Here is an 18071-nt window from a genome sequence, read left to right on the forward strand (position 1 = left end):
GAAACTACTGGCTTAAGTACCACTTGCCTCCAATGGTGTGATACCCCCTGACTGTGTCAGAGACTATAATCTGCTTATCTTTGTAATCCTGGTGCCTAGTACAAAATTTTTAATTAATATTTATTGAAAAAATGAGCCCATTTAACCTTTTTATCCTACATGACAATTTCTTTTACATTTAGAAATAATGCAACATAATAAAAGCTTTTGGGCCCTAGCCAGTTTGGCTCAGAGGATAGAGCTTTGGACTGCAGACTGAAGGGTCCTGGGTTCGATTCCAGTCAAGGGCACATACCTCGGTTGCAGGCTCCGCCCTGGCCAGGCCGTGGTCAGGGCACATGCGGGAGGCAACCAATCAATATGTTTCTCTCACACTGATGTTTCTCTCTGTCTTTCCCTCTCTCTTCCACTATTCCTAAAATTCAATGGAAAAATATTCTTGGGTGAGGATTAACAAAATAAAACAATAAATAAATAAATAAATAAATAAATAAATAAAAGCTTTTGGGTATATGTTCTTCTTTTATGCAAAGTTGGATCTGATTTTAGCAGTCCCTTGTTATACTATGACATATCATGGTTGTAGAATCGAACTCTTAAAAATGTGTAAATGTGAAACAAAATATAATATTTTCAACCCTTAGACTGACAAAAACTAAAATGTTGACAACATGAACTACAGCTGGATTGAGGAAATAGATCTTCCACAAGCTGCTGTAAGAATAAACAAATGCAGCCATTGTGAAGGAAAACCTAACAGCAACTATAAAAGGAAATCTTCCCTCATTGTCTGACCCACTGTGAAGCATCTAGCCCAGAGACACAAGGGACTCTTGTAAAGGATGCTCATGGCAGCATTATTTATTCTACTATAAGCTGGAATCAAGTTAAATGCCCATTTGTAAGGGAGTGGATAAAGTGACTATTTCATATGATGTAATACTACAAGTCACGTAAAAACAAACAGATAAACCTAAGAATTTGTGTATAAACAATGCTAGAATTCAAAAACATTGCTGAATAAAAGAAGTCATGTTAAGACTGTAGTACATCTACACTAATAAAAGACAAAGATGCTAATTGACCATACCTTCGCTATGCCCACCAGCCAATCAGAAGAGTATGCAAATTAACCCAACAAAGATGGCCAGTAAATTTGCATACTGCAGGTGGGGCGGGCAGCGCCAGATGTTGCCCACAGGATCCGGGCTGCAGATCAGGAGCAGGGGGGCAGGGTAGGCAGCGCCAGATGCCACCCGGGGAGGTGGAGCTGGCACGGTGATCGCTCAGGGCTGGGGGTCCCCTGCCCAGGCCAAACGCCCTGGCCTGAGGCCTGGGCAGGGGCAGAGCCGCCATCGCCTGGGGCTGGGGGTCTCCTGCCCAGGCCTAAGGCCCCGCCAGAAGCCTGAGGCCTGGGTAGGGGCAGAGCCTGCAATCGGAGCAGGCTGGGGGTCCCCTGCCCAGGCCTAATGCCCCAGCCAGAGGCCTGAGGCCTGGGCAGGGGCGGAGCCGGGGATCAGTGTGAACTACAGAGGAAACACCTTTTCTGACCACTCATTGGCTAAGCTCCCTGTATGTCACTGGTAATATTCTTAGTAACTTGGGTAATAAAATCCAAGAAGGTGATGTAGGGTTTTTCCACCTCACTCCTGGAGAAAAAAATGAAGGTCTGCTGCTGGAGGGGCTAAGAAATACCATATCTTGCCCTAGCCAGTTTGGCTCAGTGGATAATGCCTTGGCCTGCCTACCACAGGGTCTGGGTTGAATTCTGACCAAGGGCATGTACCTAGGTTGTAGGCTCTTCCCTGGCTGGGGCCCAGGTCAGGGCTCATGCAGGAGGCAACCAATCAAAGTGTTCCTCTCACTTCGATGTTTCTCTCTGTCTTTCCCTTTCTCTTCCATATTCTCTAAAAATCAATGGAAACATATCCTCAGGTGAGGATAAAAAAAATAAATAAAGAAATGTCATATCCTATGAAAGACACATCTTGAAAATGCCTAAAGAAAGTTGTCATTTTTTCATGGTGAAGGGACTGGAGTCCGTGTTGATGAAAACACCTTGGTGGCTGCGGTGACTGGCAGTGGCTGCAGCAGCGGGGTGATGGGGCTGGTGCCTTCCCCTGACCAGCCCAGTCGCCTTCCACAAAGGGAGGCCAGACTGCGGTTTAGGCCTGCTCCCCAAGGGGAGCAGGGAGCGGGCCTAAGCAGTCACTAGGACATCCCCTGAGGGTTCCCAGTATGTGAGAGGGAGCAGGCTGGGCTGAGGGACCCCCCCCCCCCGCATGAATTTCGTGCACCAGGCCCCTAGTATAATATAAAAACTTACATCAAATAGTGTGTGTGTATGTGTGAGACAGAGAGAGACATCTATGGATACTAAAGTAAAAAATATGGATTGGAAGAAAATTTATCAAATTTATATAGCAAATTTATATAACCTTACTTCACTATTTCTGACTTCTAACAACCTAGCACAGAGCCTGGTACCTAAGAGGTATTCAAACATGCTGGTGGAATATGTGGCCTTTTTTATTTTTTAAGTACAATTATAAGAGGCTTTGCTAAACACATGGTTTGTTGAGAAGACTACCTAAAGAAGAAGGTATTGTCAAATTACTATCTACTAAACACACTTTCAAAACTGCTTTTATGTTAAAGCCTTGTGCTTACAAAGAAAATATTTGGCCCACCCTGTTTCTGACCTTTCATACACGTCAATATTTTCCCCCCACAGATTTTCTCAAAGCACCTTCCTTATTCCATAGGTATTCCCAAGTTCCATGCCCAGAGGCTGGCCTTACATCCAGAGCTGAGCACTGTAGTGTAGAAGACTGGGAATTAAACACAGGCTTGTGAGAAGTGAATGCAGTCCTCACAAGTACCACTTGAAGGCATTCTAACAGAACCGCTCTCCTGACACATGGAGATGACTGGAGCAATCCCATGTGATCGTCCACAGTGGTTAACCAGTCCCCAGGAAGAGTGGGTGAGGGTGGAGACAAGGTGCTTTAGACTTGGATAGTCAAACATCCTGACCATACTCATGACTGCAATACTTATTTATTTCTAAGACAGTAAGTTATTTTTTTAAATTTAAAATGTTTATTGTTTGAAGTATTATGTACGTCTCCTTTTTCACCCATTGACCTCTCCCTGGCCATTCCCACCCCCCAGCACATGCCCTCACGCCCCTACTATCTGTGTCCATGGGTTATGCATACAAGTCCTTTGGTTGATCTCTTCCCCACCCCTCCGCCTTCCCTCTAAGATTGGATGATCTGTTCAATGCTTCTAGGTCTCAGGATCTATTTTTGTTCATCAGTTTATGTTGCTCATTATATTCCACAAATTAGTGAGATCATTTATCTTTCTCTGACTGGCTTATTTCACTTAGCATAATGCTCTCCAGGTCCATCCATGCTGTTGAAAATGGGAGTTCTTTCTTTTTTATAGCAGCATAGTATTCCATTGTATAGATGGATATACCACTGTTTTTTAATACACTCATCTGCTGATCGTCACTTAGGCTGTTTCTAAATCTTAGCTATTGTAAATTGTGCTGCTATAAACATAGGGGTGCATATATCCTTTCTGATTGGTGTTTCCGATTTCTTGGGATATATTCCTAGAAGTGGTATTACTGGGTCAAATGACAGTTCCATTTTTAATTTTTTGAGGAAACACCATACTGTTTTCCACAGTGGCTGCACCAGTCTGCATTCCCACCAGCACTGAACGAGGGTTCCTTTTTCTCTATATCCTTGCCAGCACTTGTCATTTGTTGATGATAGCCATTCTGATAGGTGTGAGATGGTACCTCACTGTCATTTTGATTTGCGTTTCTCTGATGATTAGTGACTTTGAGCATGTTTCATATGTCTCTTGGCCTTCTGTACATCCTCTTTCAAAAAGTGTCTATTTAGATCCTTTGCCCATTTTTTGATTGGATTGTTTATCTTCTTTTGTTAAGTTATACGAGTTCCCTATAAATTTTGGAGATTAAACCCTTACCAGATGTAACATTGGCAAATATGTTCTCCCATGCAGTGGGCTCTCTTGTTGTTTTGTTGATGGTTTCTTTTGCTGTGCAGAAGCCTTTTATTTTGATGTAGTCCCATTTGTTTATTTTCTCCTTAGTTTCCATTGTCCTAGGAGCTGTATCAGTAAAGATATTGCTATGATACATGTCTGATATTTTGCTGCCTTTGGATTCTTCTAACATTTTTATGGCTTCCCGTCTTATGTTTAAGTCCTTTATCCATTTTGAGTTTGTTTTTGTGTATGGTGTAAGTTGGTGGTCTAGTTTCATTTTGCATGTATCTGACCAATTTTCCCAACACCATTTATTGAAGAGACTATCTTGACTCCACTGTATGCTCTTGCCTCCTCTGTCAAATATTAATTGAGTGTAATGATTTGGGTCAATTTCTTGGTTCTCTGTTCTGTTCCATTGGTCTATAGGTTTGTTCTTGTGCCAGTAGCTGGCAGTTTTGAGGACAGTTGCTTTGTAATGTAGCTTTATATCTGGTATTGTGATTCTTCCAAATTTGTTCTTTCTCAGGATTGCTGTGGCTATTTGGTGTGTTTTTTTAATTCCATATGAATTTTTGGAGAGTTTGTTCTAGGTCTGTGAAATATGCCATTGGTATTTTAATGGGAATTGCATTGAATCTATAGATCAATTCATATTTAGCAACTTGAAAGCAAGCAAGAGCTTGAGTTGATGAAAGAACTCAACTGCAGAGAAGAACTGGTCAAAGAGCTTACGCCACTGGCTGCACAGAGCTGGGAGTCATTAACCAATTAAGAATTGATACCTCAGGTGGTGAAACGTATTACTTCTGGTTTCTGATGCTGAGAGGCTAGAACAGGGGTGGGCAAACTTTTTGACTCGAGGGCCACACTGGGTTCTTAAACTGGACCGGAGGGCCGGAACAAAAGCATGGATGGAGTGTTTGTGTGAACTAATATAAATTCAAAGTAAACATCATTACATAAAAGGGTAAGGTCTTTTTTTTTCTTTTAGTTTTATTCATTTCAAACGGGCCGGATCCGGCCCGCGGGCCGTAATTTGCCCACGGCTGGGCTAGAATGATGAGGAATTACCTTCCTGATGTCCTTTCAAGGGAAAAATCACAATGTTTCTTTTTCCTTGGTAGGAATGGCCTTTAAATTAAAGATCATTACTTGAAAAAAAAGAAACAGTGCTATAGAGATACATGAAATACGTTTGTGATATGTCAAGTGAAAATAAAATACCAACTCAGAATGTGTACACTAAAATTGCATGAAAAATAAACCAAATGATCAAAGAATTCTCCAGGATACAAAAATATAAGAATAAACTTCAGTTTAGCCTAGGTCCAAATTACTGTAAATACTAAATAGGGTGTGAATTAACCTATTTAATTTGTATAATGTTATTAGTTATGCTACTGAGAAGAAGAGAATTTTTATCAACTGTTCTGTGTGTAGTGTACATTACATATTTTATATCAGTGAATTCTTGCAACACCCAGGTAGAGTAAATATAGATTGTAATTCATAGGAGACTGGGGCTCTACAAGAGTAAGTCGTTTGCCAAGATCACACCACTGGTTTGTGGCAGGGCTTGGGTCTGCCTGTATTGGCTTCTGAATGTCAAGGCTGATGCCCATCCATAATTGGTGGCTTAATGCTTTGTGACATTGGGAATCAGCTGCTCCCTCCTCGTCTCCATGGTATTTTCTACAATCTCCCAGAACTCATCAGACAGCGCTATGTTTTTTTTTTCTACCAATGCATTTCGAGCTCATTTAAAAACAGGAGTTGCTGCATCTTTGCAGAGTGAGTGGCACACAGTAGGACATTCCTATGTTGACAATGCTGTAAAGACTGACATTTAATTGGGAACCTCTTTCTCATTAGCGATGACTAAGGCATCAAAATATTGTGTGTTGAACTTAAAAAAGAAATATTTAATTGTATTACAGGTTACACTTTGGTCAAAGTATGACTGTTTTTGAAATTCTAATGAGCCCCTAAAGACCACAATAGCCTTTGTTAACAATAAAGCACTGTGGTGTGAATAAACATGTCAACATGATATGCACCTACTAATTGGATAATTGTAATTTAAAAAATCACAGATTACACTTTTGCTGACACATACAGTAACCTCCTGAATCTTGAAAAAAAAAATGTGGGACTTTAAAAATAAGCTAATCTGATTTTCACTAAATATTTACATATGCTTTCCAAAAACTCAAATTCTTTAAGGTAGCTATTTAGTTACATTTGACAAACACAATATAATTCATGTTTATCATATTTAATAAAGGTTTAAGTTAGACTAGGAAGTGAAAATTTGGAAAACACAAATGGACTATGAAACAGTAGAAAACAATTATTCTGTGTTTCTGGAAAGAATTTGTCCCCTTTTCATTCTTAAATAACTATCTTGAAGCACAATTTGTAAAAGAATAAATAAAAAGAATTATTGTAAAGTTCATGTATTTTTACAAATATAAGCAAGACCAGAGTCTAGACTAGACACTGGAATACATTTTATATGGTTTCATGTCTCCAGGGAAATTTATTCTCTTTAAAGACAAGAAATAAGGAATACTCTCCCAACTCTGCAAAGATACATCAACATTAACATTGTTTTATAGCTGCTCAAGCTTTCCATGGTATTCTAGCTGATATAATCAGTTCTCTAGTATGGATATTTAGATTATTTCCTTTTTCTTTTTTTTCTGTAATATCCTTACATATTTACCTTTGTCCACTTTTCTATTGACTTTACTAGGCAAAACTCCAAAAAATCAAATTACTAAGTCCTCTTAGTAATGCATGAGTCCTTTTTGCTAGACCCTCAATCCTAGCTATTATGATTCTTCCTTGTTTTGACTGTCAGTAGAAAAAAAACCCCTCCTGTTTTGTTAGATTAAAAATTTCCTTTTCATAGTTTATTGTCCATTTGAATTTATTCTTTAATAAATTGGTTGAGTCCTATGTTTATTTTAATAAATAAATTGGTTTCGTCATTGATTTTTTTTACTTATTACTTTCAAAATGCTCATCATATAGTAAGGATATCAACCTTTGATCTATCATATGTTGTAAGTATTTTTCTTTTCGGTCTTATGTTGTTCTTTATCATACAGAAGCATTTGGTCTTGCATATTCAAATCTTTCATCTTTTCCTTTATAATTTTCACCTATGGTATATGTTGTGATTCCTAAATCCTTTGGATTATACCAAATTATATAGTTATTCACCCATATTTTCTTCCAGTTTTGTTATTTTTGTTTTTTACAGTTTTATTTCAAACTCTACTCCTTAGCTGTATAACCTTGGACAAGCTTTTCATTTCTTCATTAGTAAATCAGGAATAATAGCTGCTACCTACTGGGCTGCTGTATGATTTAATGAGGCAATACAGGTAAAGCCCTTACAGTGCCTGGTCATTATAAGTCTGAAATATATTTTAGTTAATATTATTATTAATTAATTCCGGGATAGAGAAGGAGGTGATTATCTCATTTTCCTTAAAAAGTTGCCCCATATTTGCAACAATTTTTTGAGGTAATTCAATTTCAAAGATAAAAGATGCCTATTTTTGGAAAAAAATTAAAGGAATCATTTATTATCATTTATTGCTATTTCTCTAGATCCCATAGAGGTCCCACTTTTAAAATTCCACTGAGAAAAACAAGTATGTATGGTGTGTGTGTGTGTGTGTGTGTGTTGGTGTGTGTGTGTGTTGGGTGTGTGTGTGTTGAGTGTGTTATGTGAGGGTTATGTGTGTGTTAAGGGTATATGTGTGTTTTGGGTCATGATAAGGAGAGGAATAAGGAACAGTACCATTACTTGCCAACCCATGTTGTTCAGTGCAGGAAAAAGATTTGCCATTCTTTTACAACATTAACATATCTCAGAAAGGTATGGGGGAAAAACAACGTAAGATAATATCAATAAAATTGTGACTAGAGGAGCTCCAGTGGCGCAATCGGTTAGCGCGCGGTACTTATAAAATTGTGACTAGAAACATATCCTTATAAAGTTTCCCTTCATTTTCTATTCCAGTGCCCTTTTAGCTGTATGAATCCCTGGCTGGGGTTATACTTCATCAAGTTTTTTGGTTTGGGGACTTTCAGGGCACCACCAGGACAATAAGAGACAACTATGAAAAAGACCAGGCTGCCAACCAAGCCTGAAAAGGCACCGCAGACTCTTTACACAGCCTCTTAGGGTCCTTAACAGGACCAGCTCGCCACGAAAACGGTGGCTACAATTCGCTCGGTGATAGAGAGAAAATATTAGATCTCAAAGTAGATCCTTATAGGGTCTATTAAGGAGAGTCTGATTTATCCAAAAGACTGAAGGTTTTTTGCTTTGTTCATTTCTATTTTTTAAACACAGCAGTCCCCTTTTTCATCATAGGAAAAAAACACTTGCCGACTGCTTTAAGAAGCCAAGTTCACATAAGAAAGGAGGATTTATACTGGATGGTGGGAATCAAGAAATCCACAAAAGCTGCACTATCCACACGCTAAATGTTTCCCGACTACACTTAAACAGAAAGAAGTGCTGTTTGTCTAGGGGACTCGGACCAGCCCATAAGGGAAAGTTCAGAAGTCCTGTGGGAAGGAGGATCGAGGAATATGCTTCTATCCCAGACAAGCCAAGTAAAGCCTTGAGGCTTTTCAGCTGGACTGATGCCAGAGCGGAGGTGGCCACTCTGCAGAAGTCAGCTCCACAGGCCTGATGCAGGGAGCCACAGAACAAACGTGACCTCACTTGTTAGTAACCATGACCAAGATGTCAATTTCCTCTGAGGTGTTTATGATTAGACCTCCTATAACCGTGTGGACAAGTCTTAAAACACAGGCATGCCCAAAGCAACCCATAACACAATGTCAGAACAGTAGAGAGGCTCCTGTGTGGAATTTCTGCAAGCACAGTTACCGACTGACCCACCCAGCCCTGACTCACATGTGATACAGATCTTTGAAAAGCTAACCCCGAGTCTCCACATTATGCATAACCTGCCCTACTGGGAATAGCAGCAGTGGACTCAAAGTTCCTGGCATGTGCTTTGGGAGCTCAGTAACCAAGGCAATTCCCTCCCCATAGCAGGGCCCTGACAGCAAAGCACAGAAGAAGAGACATTAGGGATGGGAGGGAACATGCACCTATCTCCATATGCCTCACATCTGGCTACCGAAGAGGCACAAGGTGAAACATCACAGTGGGCTATGTTCTAAGAAATGGGAGGAAAAAAATGGGAGGTCATACCCTGTCTTATTTGCAATTTGCGTTAAGCAAGGCAGCCTCATGTAGATCATGGCTGAATAAAACACTAGGTATGGCAATACAAGGCTGGACATGACATATACACAAAATATTTCTCATTTTCCTAAAGTAGCTGCACAAAGAGCACTCGAGATTTTAACACGATCAATCATTTTATCAAACACTGTCTGGTTCTCATCGGAGTTAATGTAGGACAAAAAATGGTTAAGCTCCATATTTGTGATTTGGAATTCTTAGGCCTTCTCATTTGTGAGGGTGTTTTTCCACTTTTAAACAGGGCTGACAGCCATAGCAATTCTGATGAGTCTGAACTTGGCAGGTGGCTCAGCTCCAAGCCAGAGCACCTGGACGGCGCAAGAGCAGACAGGTCCTCCTCACATACCTGGGGGGATGAGGAATGCACCTAACTTGACCCAGGTGTCAGTAAACCCCTCTCTCAAACAGTGCAACTCTCAGAAATTGTCACATGCAGTGACTTTAAACCTGGGTTAAGTTAAATGACCCAAAACTACAGAGTTCAGACAAAGGAACTAAGGCTTAACTTGGTGACGTGAGGTTTAAGTTTTAATCAACTACAGTAGTTTGCCATTAAGGCACCTGCTGGTAAAAGGATCTTGAGAAACTGGGCCATGAGGGTAAAAGTTCCATGGTGGCATCCAAGAGCGATCAGCATTGCAGTCCCTGGGAGTCCGACTTGCGGCATGGCCTGGGTGACTCACCCAGATGGATGTTTCCACCCCAGTGACAGAGCTGGGATAGTCAGGAGTTGGCACTGAAGCTCGGCGCCTTTTCTGTTGCCAGATGAAGTGGCTGACTCATGAGGGGTGAAGGGAGGGGGGGGGGCTTGGTACCCGGGATGAAAGAAGGAAATAAACCACCTTACCTGTGAGGATTGTGTGATAGAAAGGCTGGGGAGTTATTCAGGAGGGTATTTTCACATAAAAAGAACTGTGGAAGCAGCCAATGTTCTTCATTTCTACCTGATCAACAGTGTTTCACACTGTCTGCCTCTTACAGAGAAGCAGGCTGGACTTGACATCGCCTCTGGACTGTGGGGAGCACAGCATCGACTGCACTTGAGGGGAGGCTAAGGCAAAGCCCAAACCAAACACAGGCATTCAGGACTCTGACAGGAGGAAGAATGCCATCAGTACTGTTCCTGGCTAGGTTCCAAGTCAGAGCACTCCCATCTGATCTGCTGAACATAGCCTCTCTTGGGATGAGAGAAGAGAGGAGAGCCTGGGTTTGTGGCAGAATCTATAGTCTTCATGCATCACTGTCACTGACCAAAATCTGTGCTTGCCACTGCATTCGGCTTGCTCACAGGTAGCAGGGGCTCTGAACCTCAGTTTCCTCATCTATATTATGAGGACAATAAAGTTTCTACTCAGCTGGGTGTTGCAAAATGAACAGCTGCAGGCATAGAGACGTGCACAGTGCTGGGAACCGGTTGCTCAGAACTATGTTCCCCTCTAAATATACTTAAGTTACATGATGTCTCGGGGGGCCAATAAATATTATTCTAAGGAATATATACAGACAAAGAAAGGAAGTGTGGAAGAAGGTGGGTGTGCGGATGAAAAAGGGGCCACATACTAAACCTGACAAGCTCAGGGGAAGCCTATGAGGGGCTCTTAAAAAAGTAACCACATAGGATAGTCTGAACATAAAAATTTCTCACTAAAAGTGAGTTTTGGCAGTTAGTTCTATTTTAGCTACTGTCACCTTTTAGAATGCAGATTATGATACATGGTTAAACATTTTTAGAATGTAAATTTTGATGCACAGTTAAACAATGTGACACAGAAACCATTTCTACCTCTGAGCACATAAAATCTGCCATCATGGGAACAGAATCAAACATGGCTGCTCTCCCCACAGCAACGGCCCAGGCTGGGAGGCGCTCAGCTGCCCCCTCACAGGATAAAGCAACGCTAGCAGGAGTACCACCTTTCTCCTGAACTGCAGGGCATTAACTATGCCTGAAAACACATGGCTTCAGCGAATTTGAGCAACATGCCATATGGAAAGAATTGTTATATAATTTCTAAGTCAATAGTTTACCAGTGATGGCGAACCTATGACGCGTGTCAGAGGTGACACGCACTCATTTTTTTGGTTGATTTTTCTTTGTTAAATGGCATTTAAATATATAAAATAAATATCAAAATTATGTCTTTGTTTTACTATGGTTGCAAATATCAACAAATTTCTATATGTGACACGGCACCAGAGTTAAGTTAGGGTTTTTCAAAATGCTGACACGCCGAGCTCAAAAGGTTCGCCATCACTGGTTTAGACTCTTTCAGGCCAGGAAATATTCATGCCTACATTGATCCTCAGATATACCACACCAGACTGAGTTTTATTTTTGGAATGAAGGTTTAATTCCCATCAGTAGTGATTCAAACATTTACAAAGACCTATTATCTGTTATGATACCCTCAAGTTTAACAGTATTTCTTCTAACATAATAATTATTAAAAACATGTTTTTATTGATTTCACAGAGAGAAGAAGGGAGAGGGAGAGGGAGGGAAAGGGAAAGGGGGAGAGGAGAGAGAGAGAGAAAGAGAGAGAGAGAGAGAGAGAGAGAGAGAGAGAGAGAGAGAGAAAGAAACATTGATGTAAGAGGGAAACATTGATTGGCTGTTTCCTGCCTGCCCCTTACCAGGGATTGAGCCCCAACCTGGGCATGTGCCCTGACTGGGAATTGAACAGTGACCTTTTGGTGAATGGAATGATGCTCAACCAACTGAGTCACACCAGCTAGGGCTATAATAATTTTATAATCCTGAATGTGTATCTATGTGCATGTGGGGTTGCAGGGGAAGGATGTGGGTTTATGAGAAATGCCATGCTTTGGGTGCTTAATTCTGCAGGTTAGTTCTGTTTTTTCTTAGCCCTGGCACAAGGGTTTTTGCTTTAAAGACTCAGAATTATGTGCTAGACAAGCATTATTATGACTACATAACCGAAAGGTAAAACAAGAAGAAATGATATAGTTAAAATGTAAAATGTCTCAAAGCATGATTCAATGTAATTCAAATGACTTAACAAACAAGCCTTTGATTTGCCTCTGAAAAGTCCACTTCAACAGCTGTTTGGCCAGCATAAAATGTCTAATTCATGTTCTATCAGAAAGCTGGAGGAAATCTGAAATCAGTCTAGGCCAGGGATTTTTCAATCAGTGTGCTGCGAGAATTTGTAAAACATGCAATACCTGAATATTTAGCCAGGGGCACCTCTTTTCCCTTAGATTGTCAAATAAAAAAATGACAACAGTCAACACAACAATAGCCGTCTGGTGTAAATGAATCAAAACTATACCTATTTTTTGGTCAGATTGGCAAAACATATATTTTTTGATGTGCCACAGAATTTTAGTAGTTTATATGTGCCATGAGATGAAAAAGGCTGAAAATCACTAGTCTAGGCCATGTCTTCTCCTTTCACAGATGAGGAAACAGATCCCCAAAGTTTATAGCTTGTGGCAAAACCAGGTCTTGTAAACACCAGTACAATGTATTTTCTTTCCAAAGATGCTACTACCCTTACTCCGGCTACACTGTGACAATGATAAAGATGATAAATACTAAGTGAGTTTTCCCTATGTGCCAAGCACTGGCTTAAAAACTTCACATGAATGGGTCATTTAGTCCTAAAGTCAGAACTATTATTATCTTTATTTAACATATGAAGAAACAGAAGCAAACTGAGATTAGTAACTCACCTGACCTTACACAGATAGAAGGTGGTGAAGCCATAATTTGAACCCATGTAGTCTGACTTAAGAGCCCACAGCCTTCAATCACTCCAACCCACTGCAATGCCATTACATACATTGTAGAACTAAGTATTTCTAAATCAGAAAGCCTGAAAGAAGTCCTTGCTATCGCTCTTAATGAATAGCATAACATAAACATAATTAAGAAGTGAACATTTTACACACCACATGAAATTTAGAGTCCCTGTTTTTTCTGTTCCTTCAATCCACGCACTTACATTTCTCTCTCTCCCCCTGCTCTTTCTGCCCCCCAAGTTTTGAGAGCTGCCTTATGAGATCTGATTCAATATCAATGATGCCATTATTCATTGAGCCTGACAAGTAGGTTGGTTTTAAAACACATGTGCTTCCCCTTCTCCATTTCCTCTATTTCCCACCAGAGAATAAATGCTTATATCTTAATGTTTCCATTCACAATTAAGAAGGAATTGCTATTTTTTAATGAAGATAAAGGAAATCAAATTACCCACCAACTAATCTACTAGTAACATATCTACTAGGCAGAGTACAATGAATGCAAACAAACCTGAGAGGATAGCAAGCAAGATTTTACTTTCTACTAAGGCAGTCACAGTATCTAAATAACAAGAAATTTTCACCCACAATTTTGTAGGTAGACATTGCTCTATCAGCCTAGAGAATCCTATTTCAGGGCTAAATGGAACATAGTATTTGAAGCGATCATACACACTAAAATTTAGTAAATTTTAGGCTATCAGTATATTTAAAAATCAGTTTTATCTTTAAAAATATTTCTGAACATATTATTTATGATGAAGAGGTACAGAAATCATAAGTTTCATACTTGAATTTTATTATCTGTACTTAATAAAGTTATTTTTAATTTAAAAAAATAGTTTGTCTTGCCCTAGCCAGTTTGGCTCAGTGGGTAGAACATAAGCCTGAGGACTGAAAGGTCCTGGATTCGATTCTGGTCAAGGGCACATGCAGGGGTTGTGGGCTTGGCATGCAGGAGGCAGCTGATCAATGATTCTCTCTCATCGTTGGTATTTCTATCTTTCTTCCCCTCTCCCTTCCTCTCTGAAATCAATAAAAATATATTAAAAAATAGTTTGTCGTATATTCAAGGACATGAATGATTATTGCAGAAGGCTAGAATGGCCTCTCTCGGCAATAATGGAGGATGTGATCCCAGGAGATATGGAAAAGAGAAGAACAATCTTCCTTAGGCATTATTTTAATCACATCACTCCAAAAGTCCCCTCCCCCCCCCTTTTTTTACCATATCAGTCTAAATTTCTTAGTCTAGCTTTTAAAATTTCCTATTATTTGGCTTCACTCAATATGTACAAATGGATCTCCCACTGCTTCCCCCAAGATGCACCTTCTGCTCGGATGAGTCGATTCACCACGCTCTCTCCCACTTCTGCATCTTCACTTATGGATAAGACAAATGATGTACTGTTTATGGACACCCTCCTTGAATCAGCATGTTAAGTTACCTATTTAACCTTTGTAATAGCATATGAGATAGGAACTATCATTTCTAAGTTTCCCATTTTACAAAAAAGAAACTGTATCTCAGAGAGTTTAAATTGTCTACAGTGGTCGGCAAACTGCAGCTGGCAAGCCACACGTGGCTCTTTGGCCCGAGTGTGGCTCTTCCACAAAATACCACGTGCGGGCACGCACGTACAGTGCAATTGAAACTTTGTGGCCCATGCGCAGAAGTCGGTATTTTGTGGAAGAGCCACACTCAAGGGGCCAAAGAGCCGCATGTGGCTCGCGAGCCGCAGTTTGCCGACCACGGGAAGAGAACCAAAGCAGGCATCCTGAGTCATAAACCCAGGTGTGACCTCTGAGTCCATGTGCTGTCCTTAATATCATACTGCTTCCTCCTACCTGGATGCCCTCTATACTAGAACTACCTTTTGGCTAACCTATGCTAAACGTCTATGTCCAGTTCCAGTCCCATCTCCTCTAGGATGCCTTCCCTGGCCATTGTACTCCTGCCAGATTTTGCTTCTCCTGGGTTTTTCCATAGCACTTAAAACTTGTAAAATTTAGAGTTTAAATATTGTATCAACAATGTTTGCTGTTGTTTGTTATGCATTCTTTTGCTTTCCAACTTAGTTTTTAATTTCTCAAAGGCGTCCTAGGCTGCATACACAGTAGGGGATTCATGCATGTTAAGGAACTATTCTGGCTTCCTGGGTTATATTAGAGGAACAAGCAATAACACTGGGCTAGAGTGCAGAATGGGTGGTAGGGAGTCATGGAGCAGAGGGAGGGCAGGGTAGACTGGGGCTATCTAATAAAGGACCTTAAATGCCATCCAAGAAGTACAGGTTAAATCTGTAAGAGATGAGCAGTCCTTGAATGTATTTGAGAACTGAATGAGAAGAATTCTAATTTAGAAAGATGTATCTGGCTGTATCCTGAATCACATCAATGCAACAGGATGAGACTGGGCTTTGTAGAGCCATAGCATTTGTCCTCATTTGTTTCTGTTACAGTAGGAAATGTTTTACTTTTGTTGGTTATTTATATCCAAAAGTACACACCCAGCACAAAAATACACACAGTGCTAACAGTCAAGGCAGACTGCTCCAGACTCTGTAGAATTTATTTATTATTTTATTTTTAAATTTAATTTATTGGGGTGACATTGGTTAATTGAATTATATAGGTTTTAGGGATACAGACTCCATGGAATTATTATCTGAAGTCCCAAAGGACCAATAAAAAGACACATTAATTATAACCAACATTAAGGGCTATTCATTCACATTAATAAAAACCACAACTGAAGTTGTAAAACTGATGCTTGGAAAGAAAGACCAATTTACCCAATGTGAAGAGCTGAAGGAATTTTCCTAGTTCAAGATTAACTTTTGAAAAATATATACATATCAAATAATTTCTCAACAAGTCTGCTTTAGGTGGCCATGGAAAGTCTGTCAATAAAATTCCTTATGAGCAAGCAACTTCCTTTCACTCTCTAAAGCAGTGGTTCTCAAACTTGGCTGCACATCAGAATCACCAGGGAATCTTTTTAAAATCCTGATTTCTGGGCCTCATCCTCCGGAAATTCTGTTTCTTTGTTACGGGGTGAGGCCATAACATTAGTAACAAAGAAACAGAATTTCCGGAGGATGAGGCCCAGAAATCAGGATTTTTAAAAAGATTACCAGGTGATTCTAATGTGCAGCCAAGGTTGAGAACCACTGCAAAGCCTACATCCTCTCAATCCTTTCCTCACTTTTTCTTTTTTTAAGTAAATGGAAAAGTCACTCAGCTGATAGTCTTATAAGTAGAAATTAGGAGAAAACACTCATTATGACCATATATCCAGGAAAGGCGGACCCAATTGGGAGGGAAGGAATCTGACTCTCTTCACTAAATCAGATGCTTTGCTCTTAAGCTGAAGCAATTGTGATTAGCTTCTAGGAAAGGCTAAGATGCACCTATGATCACAAATAATAAAATCTGCAGTCATTTATGTCCGACAGAATAGGGCTAACATGCCTCATGAAAAAACCACGAGCAAAATGTGGAGCTAGGAGGCAATGTTTCCCTGAGGAAGGTGTGTTTAGTGCAGCGGTCGGCAAACTCATTAGTCAACAGTGCCAAATATCAACAGTACAACGACTGAAATTTCTTTTGAGAGCCAATTTTTTAAAACTTAAACTATATAAGTAGGTACATTGTTATTAACTTAATTAGGGTACTCCTCAGGCTTAGGAAGAGCCACACTCAAGGGGCCAAAGAGCCGCATGTGGCTCGCGAGCCGCAGTTTGCCGACCACGGGTTTAGCGCCTATCACCACGGACTGCTTCAGACACTCAGGTGCATGGGAGTCCTGGAAGCAATGGCACCTGTGCTTTGATTGAAGTCCAGTGGTTCTCAACCTTCTGGCCCTTTAAATACAGTTCCTCTTGTTGTGACCCAACCATAAAATTATTTTCGTTGCTACTTCATAACTGTAACGTTGCTACTGTTATGAATCGTAATGTAAATATCTGATATGCAGGATGGTCTTAGGCGACCCCTGTGAAAGGGTCGTTTGACCACCAATGGGGTCGCAACCCACAGGTTGAGAACCGCTGGCTTAAACGGAGCTGTGCATTGGCCGAAAGTTAACAACAGGGAAAGGCATGGCACATTAAGCCTCTTCTTATGTGACAATCACAACAGCTACCATGTATGACTTGGGATGGTTCCCCCATTATCTCTAATCCTTGGAGCACCTCTGAAGATACTAATATTCCCTTTACAGGCTGAAAGCAATAACAACACCTGTCCATGACTTTACAGCAAAACCACTTTTAGTGGGTGAGTCAAATCCTGAAATCAAATCTATTGACTGACTTCCAAGCCCATGCACTAGACTGGAAAGAATGACTGTGAATGTTATGGGGAAAACAGAACTCCAGAATAATTAAAGAAAACAGGTGTAATGGAAAAAGAGGCCAGAGGCCCAACCACCAACTGCAGAAAGAGAGCCAACTTACCAGCATACTTTGCGGTGTTAGATTCATCCATGGACCAAAAGCAATAATCAAAGGCAAATACCTGAATAAAAGAACAAAATGTTAAACTTAAACATTAATTAACTTCTATGAATAAATCAGCCTGCAAAAAAAAATTCACTGATGAGAATGCCTGCTACTGTCACCTCAGTTTGGATGCTTTGTTAATCCTGAAGTTTCTTTTAGACTACACTGATGGTTTTCTTCTTAGACTAAGTTATATATGAAAATTGCTATTTATCCATAATTCAAATAAGCATACATCTTAACCAACATTTTAAAAAATGATACATTCAGTGAGAAAAAACGATGACTTCTCTCCAAGTCAACAGTTCAACAGTTCCAGCATCTGCTGTAAGCCTCTGGCTGGATCTCCCAGAGCTTCTCAAGAAACACTAAGTGATCAACTTTCATTTAAAGCAATTTCCATGACGCTACTATTTCCAGCATAACCAAAGCTCAAAACTCTCCACACTGCCACCTTGGACACC

The 18071-nt window shown here is 40.2% G+C and overlaps 1 protein-coding gene across 1 annotated transcript in view; it reads right to left on the reverse strand.

The window, feature by feature from the left end:
• The window catches only part of KIF13A (kinesin family member 13A), a 207269-nt gene that overhangs the window by 80744 nt on the left and 108454 nt on the right, over window positions 1-18071 (reverse strand). Inside the window, 1 exon segment of the mRNA XM_059688710.1 lies at window positions 17563-17623. Within this exon segment, the coding sequence (XP_059544693.1) occupies window positions 17563-17623 (61 nt within the window).

The sequence above is a fragment of the Myotis daubentonii genome, chromosome 3, assembly GCF_963259705.1.
Source record: "Myotis daubentonii chromosome 3, mMyoDau2.1, whole genome shotgun sequence".
In the NCBI taxonomy this organism is placed as follows: domain Eukaryota; kingdom Metazoa; phylum Chordata; class Mammalia; order Chiroptera; family Vespertilionidae; genus Myotis; species Myotis daubentonii.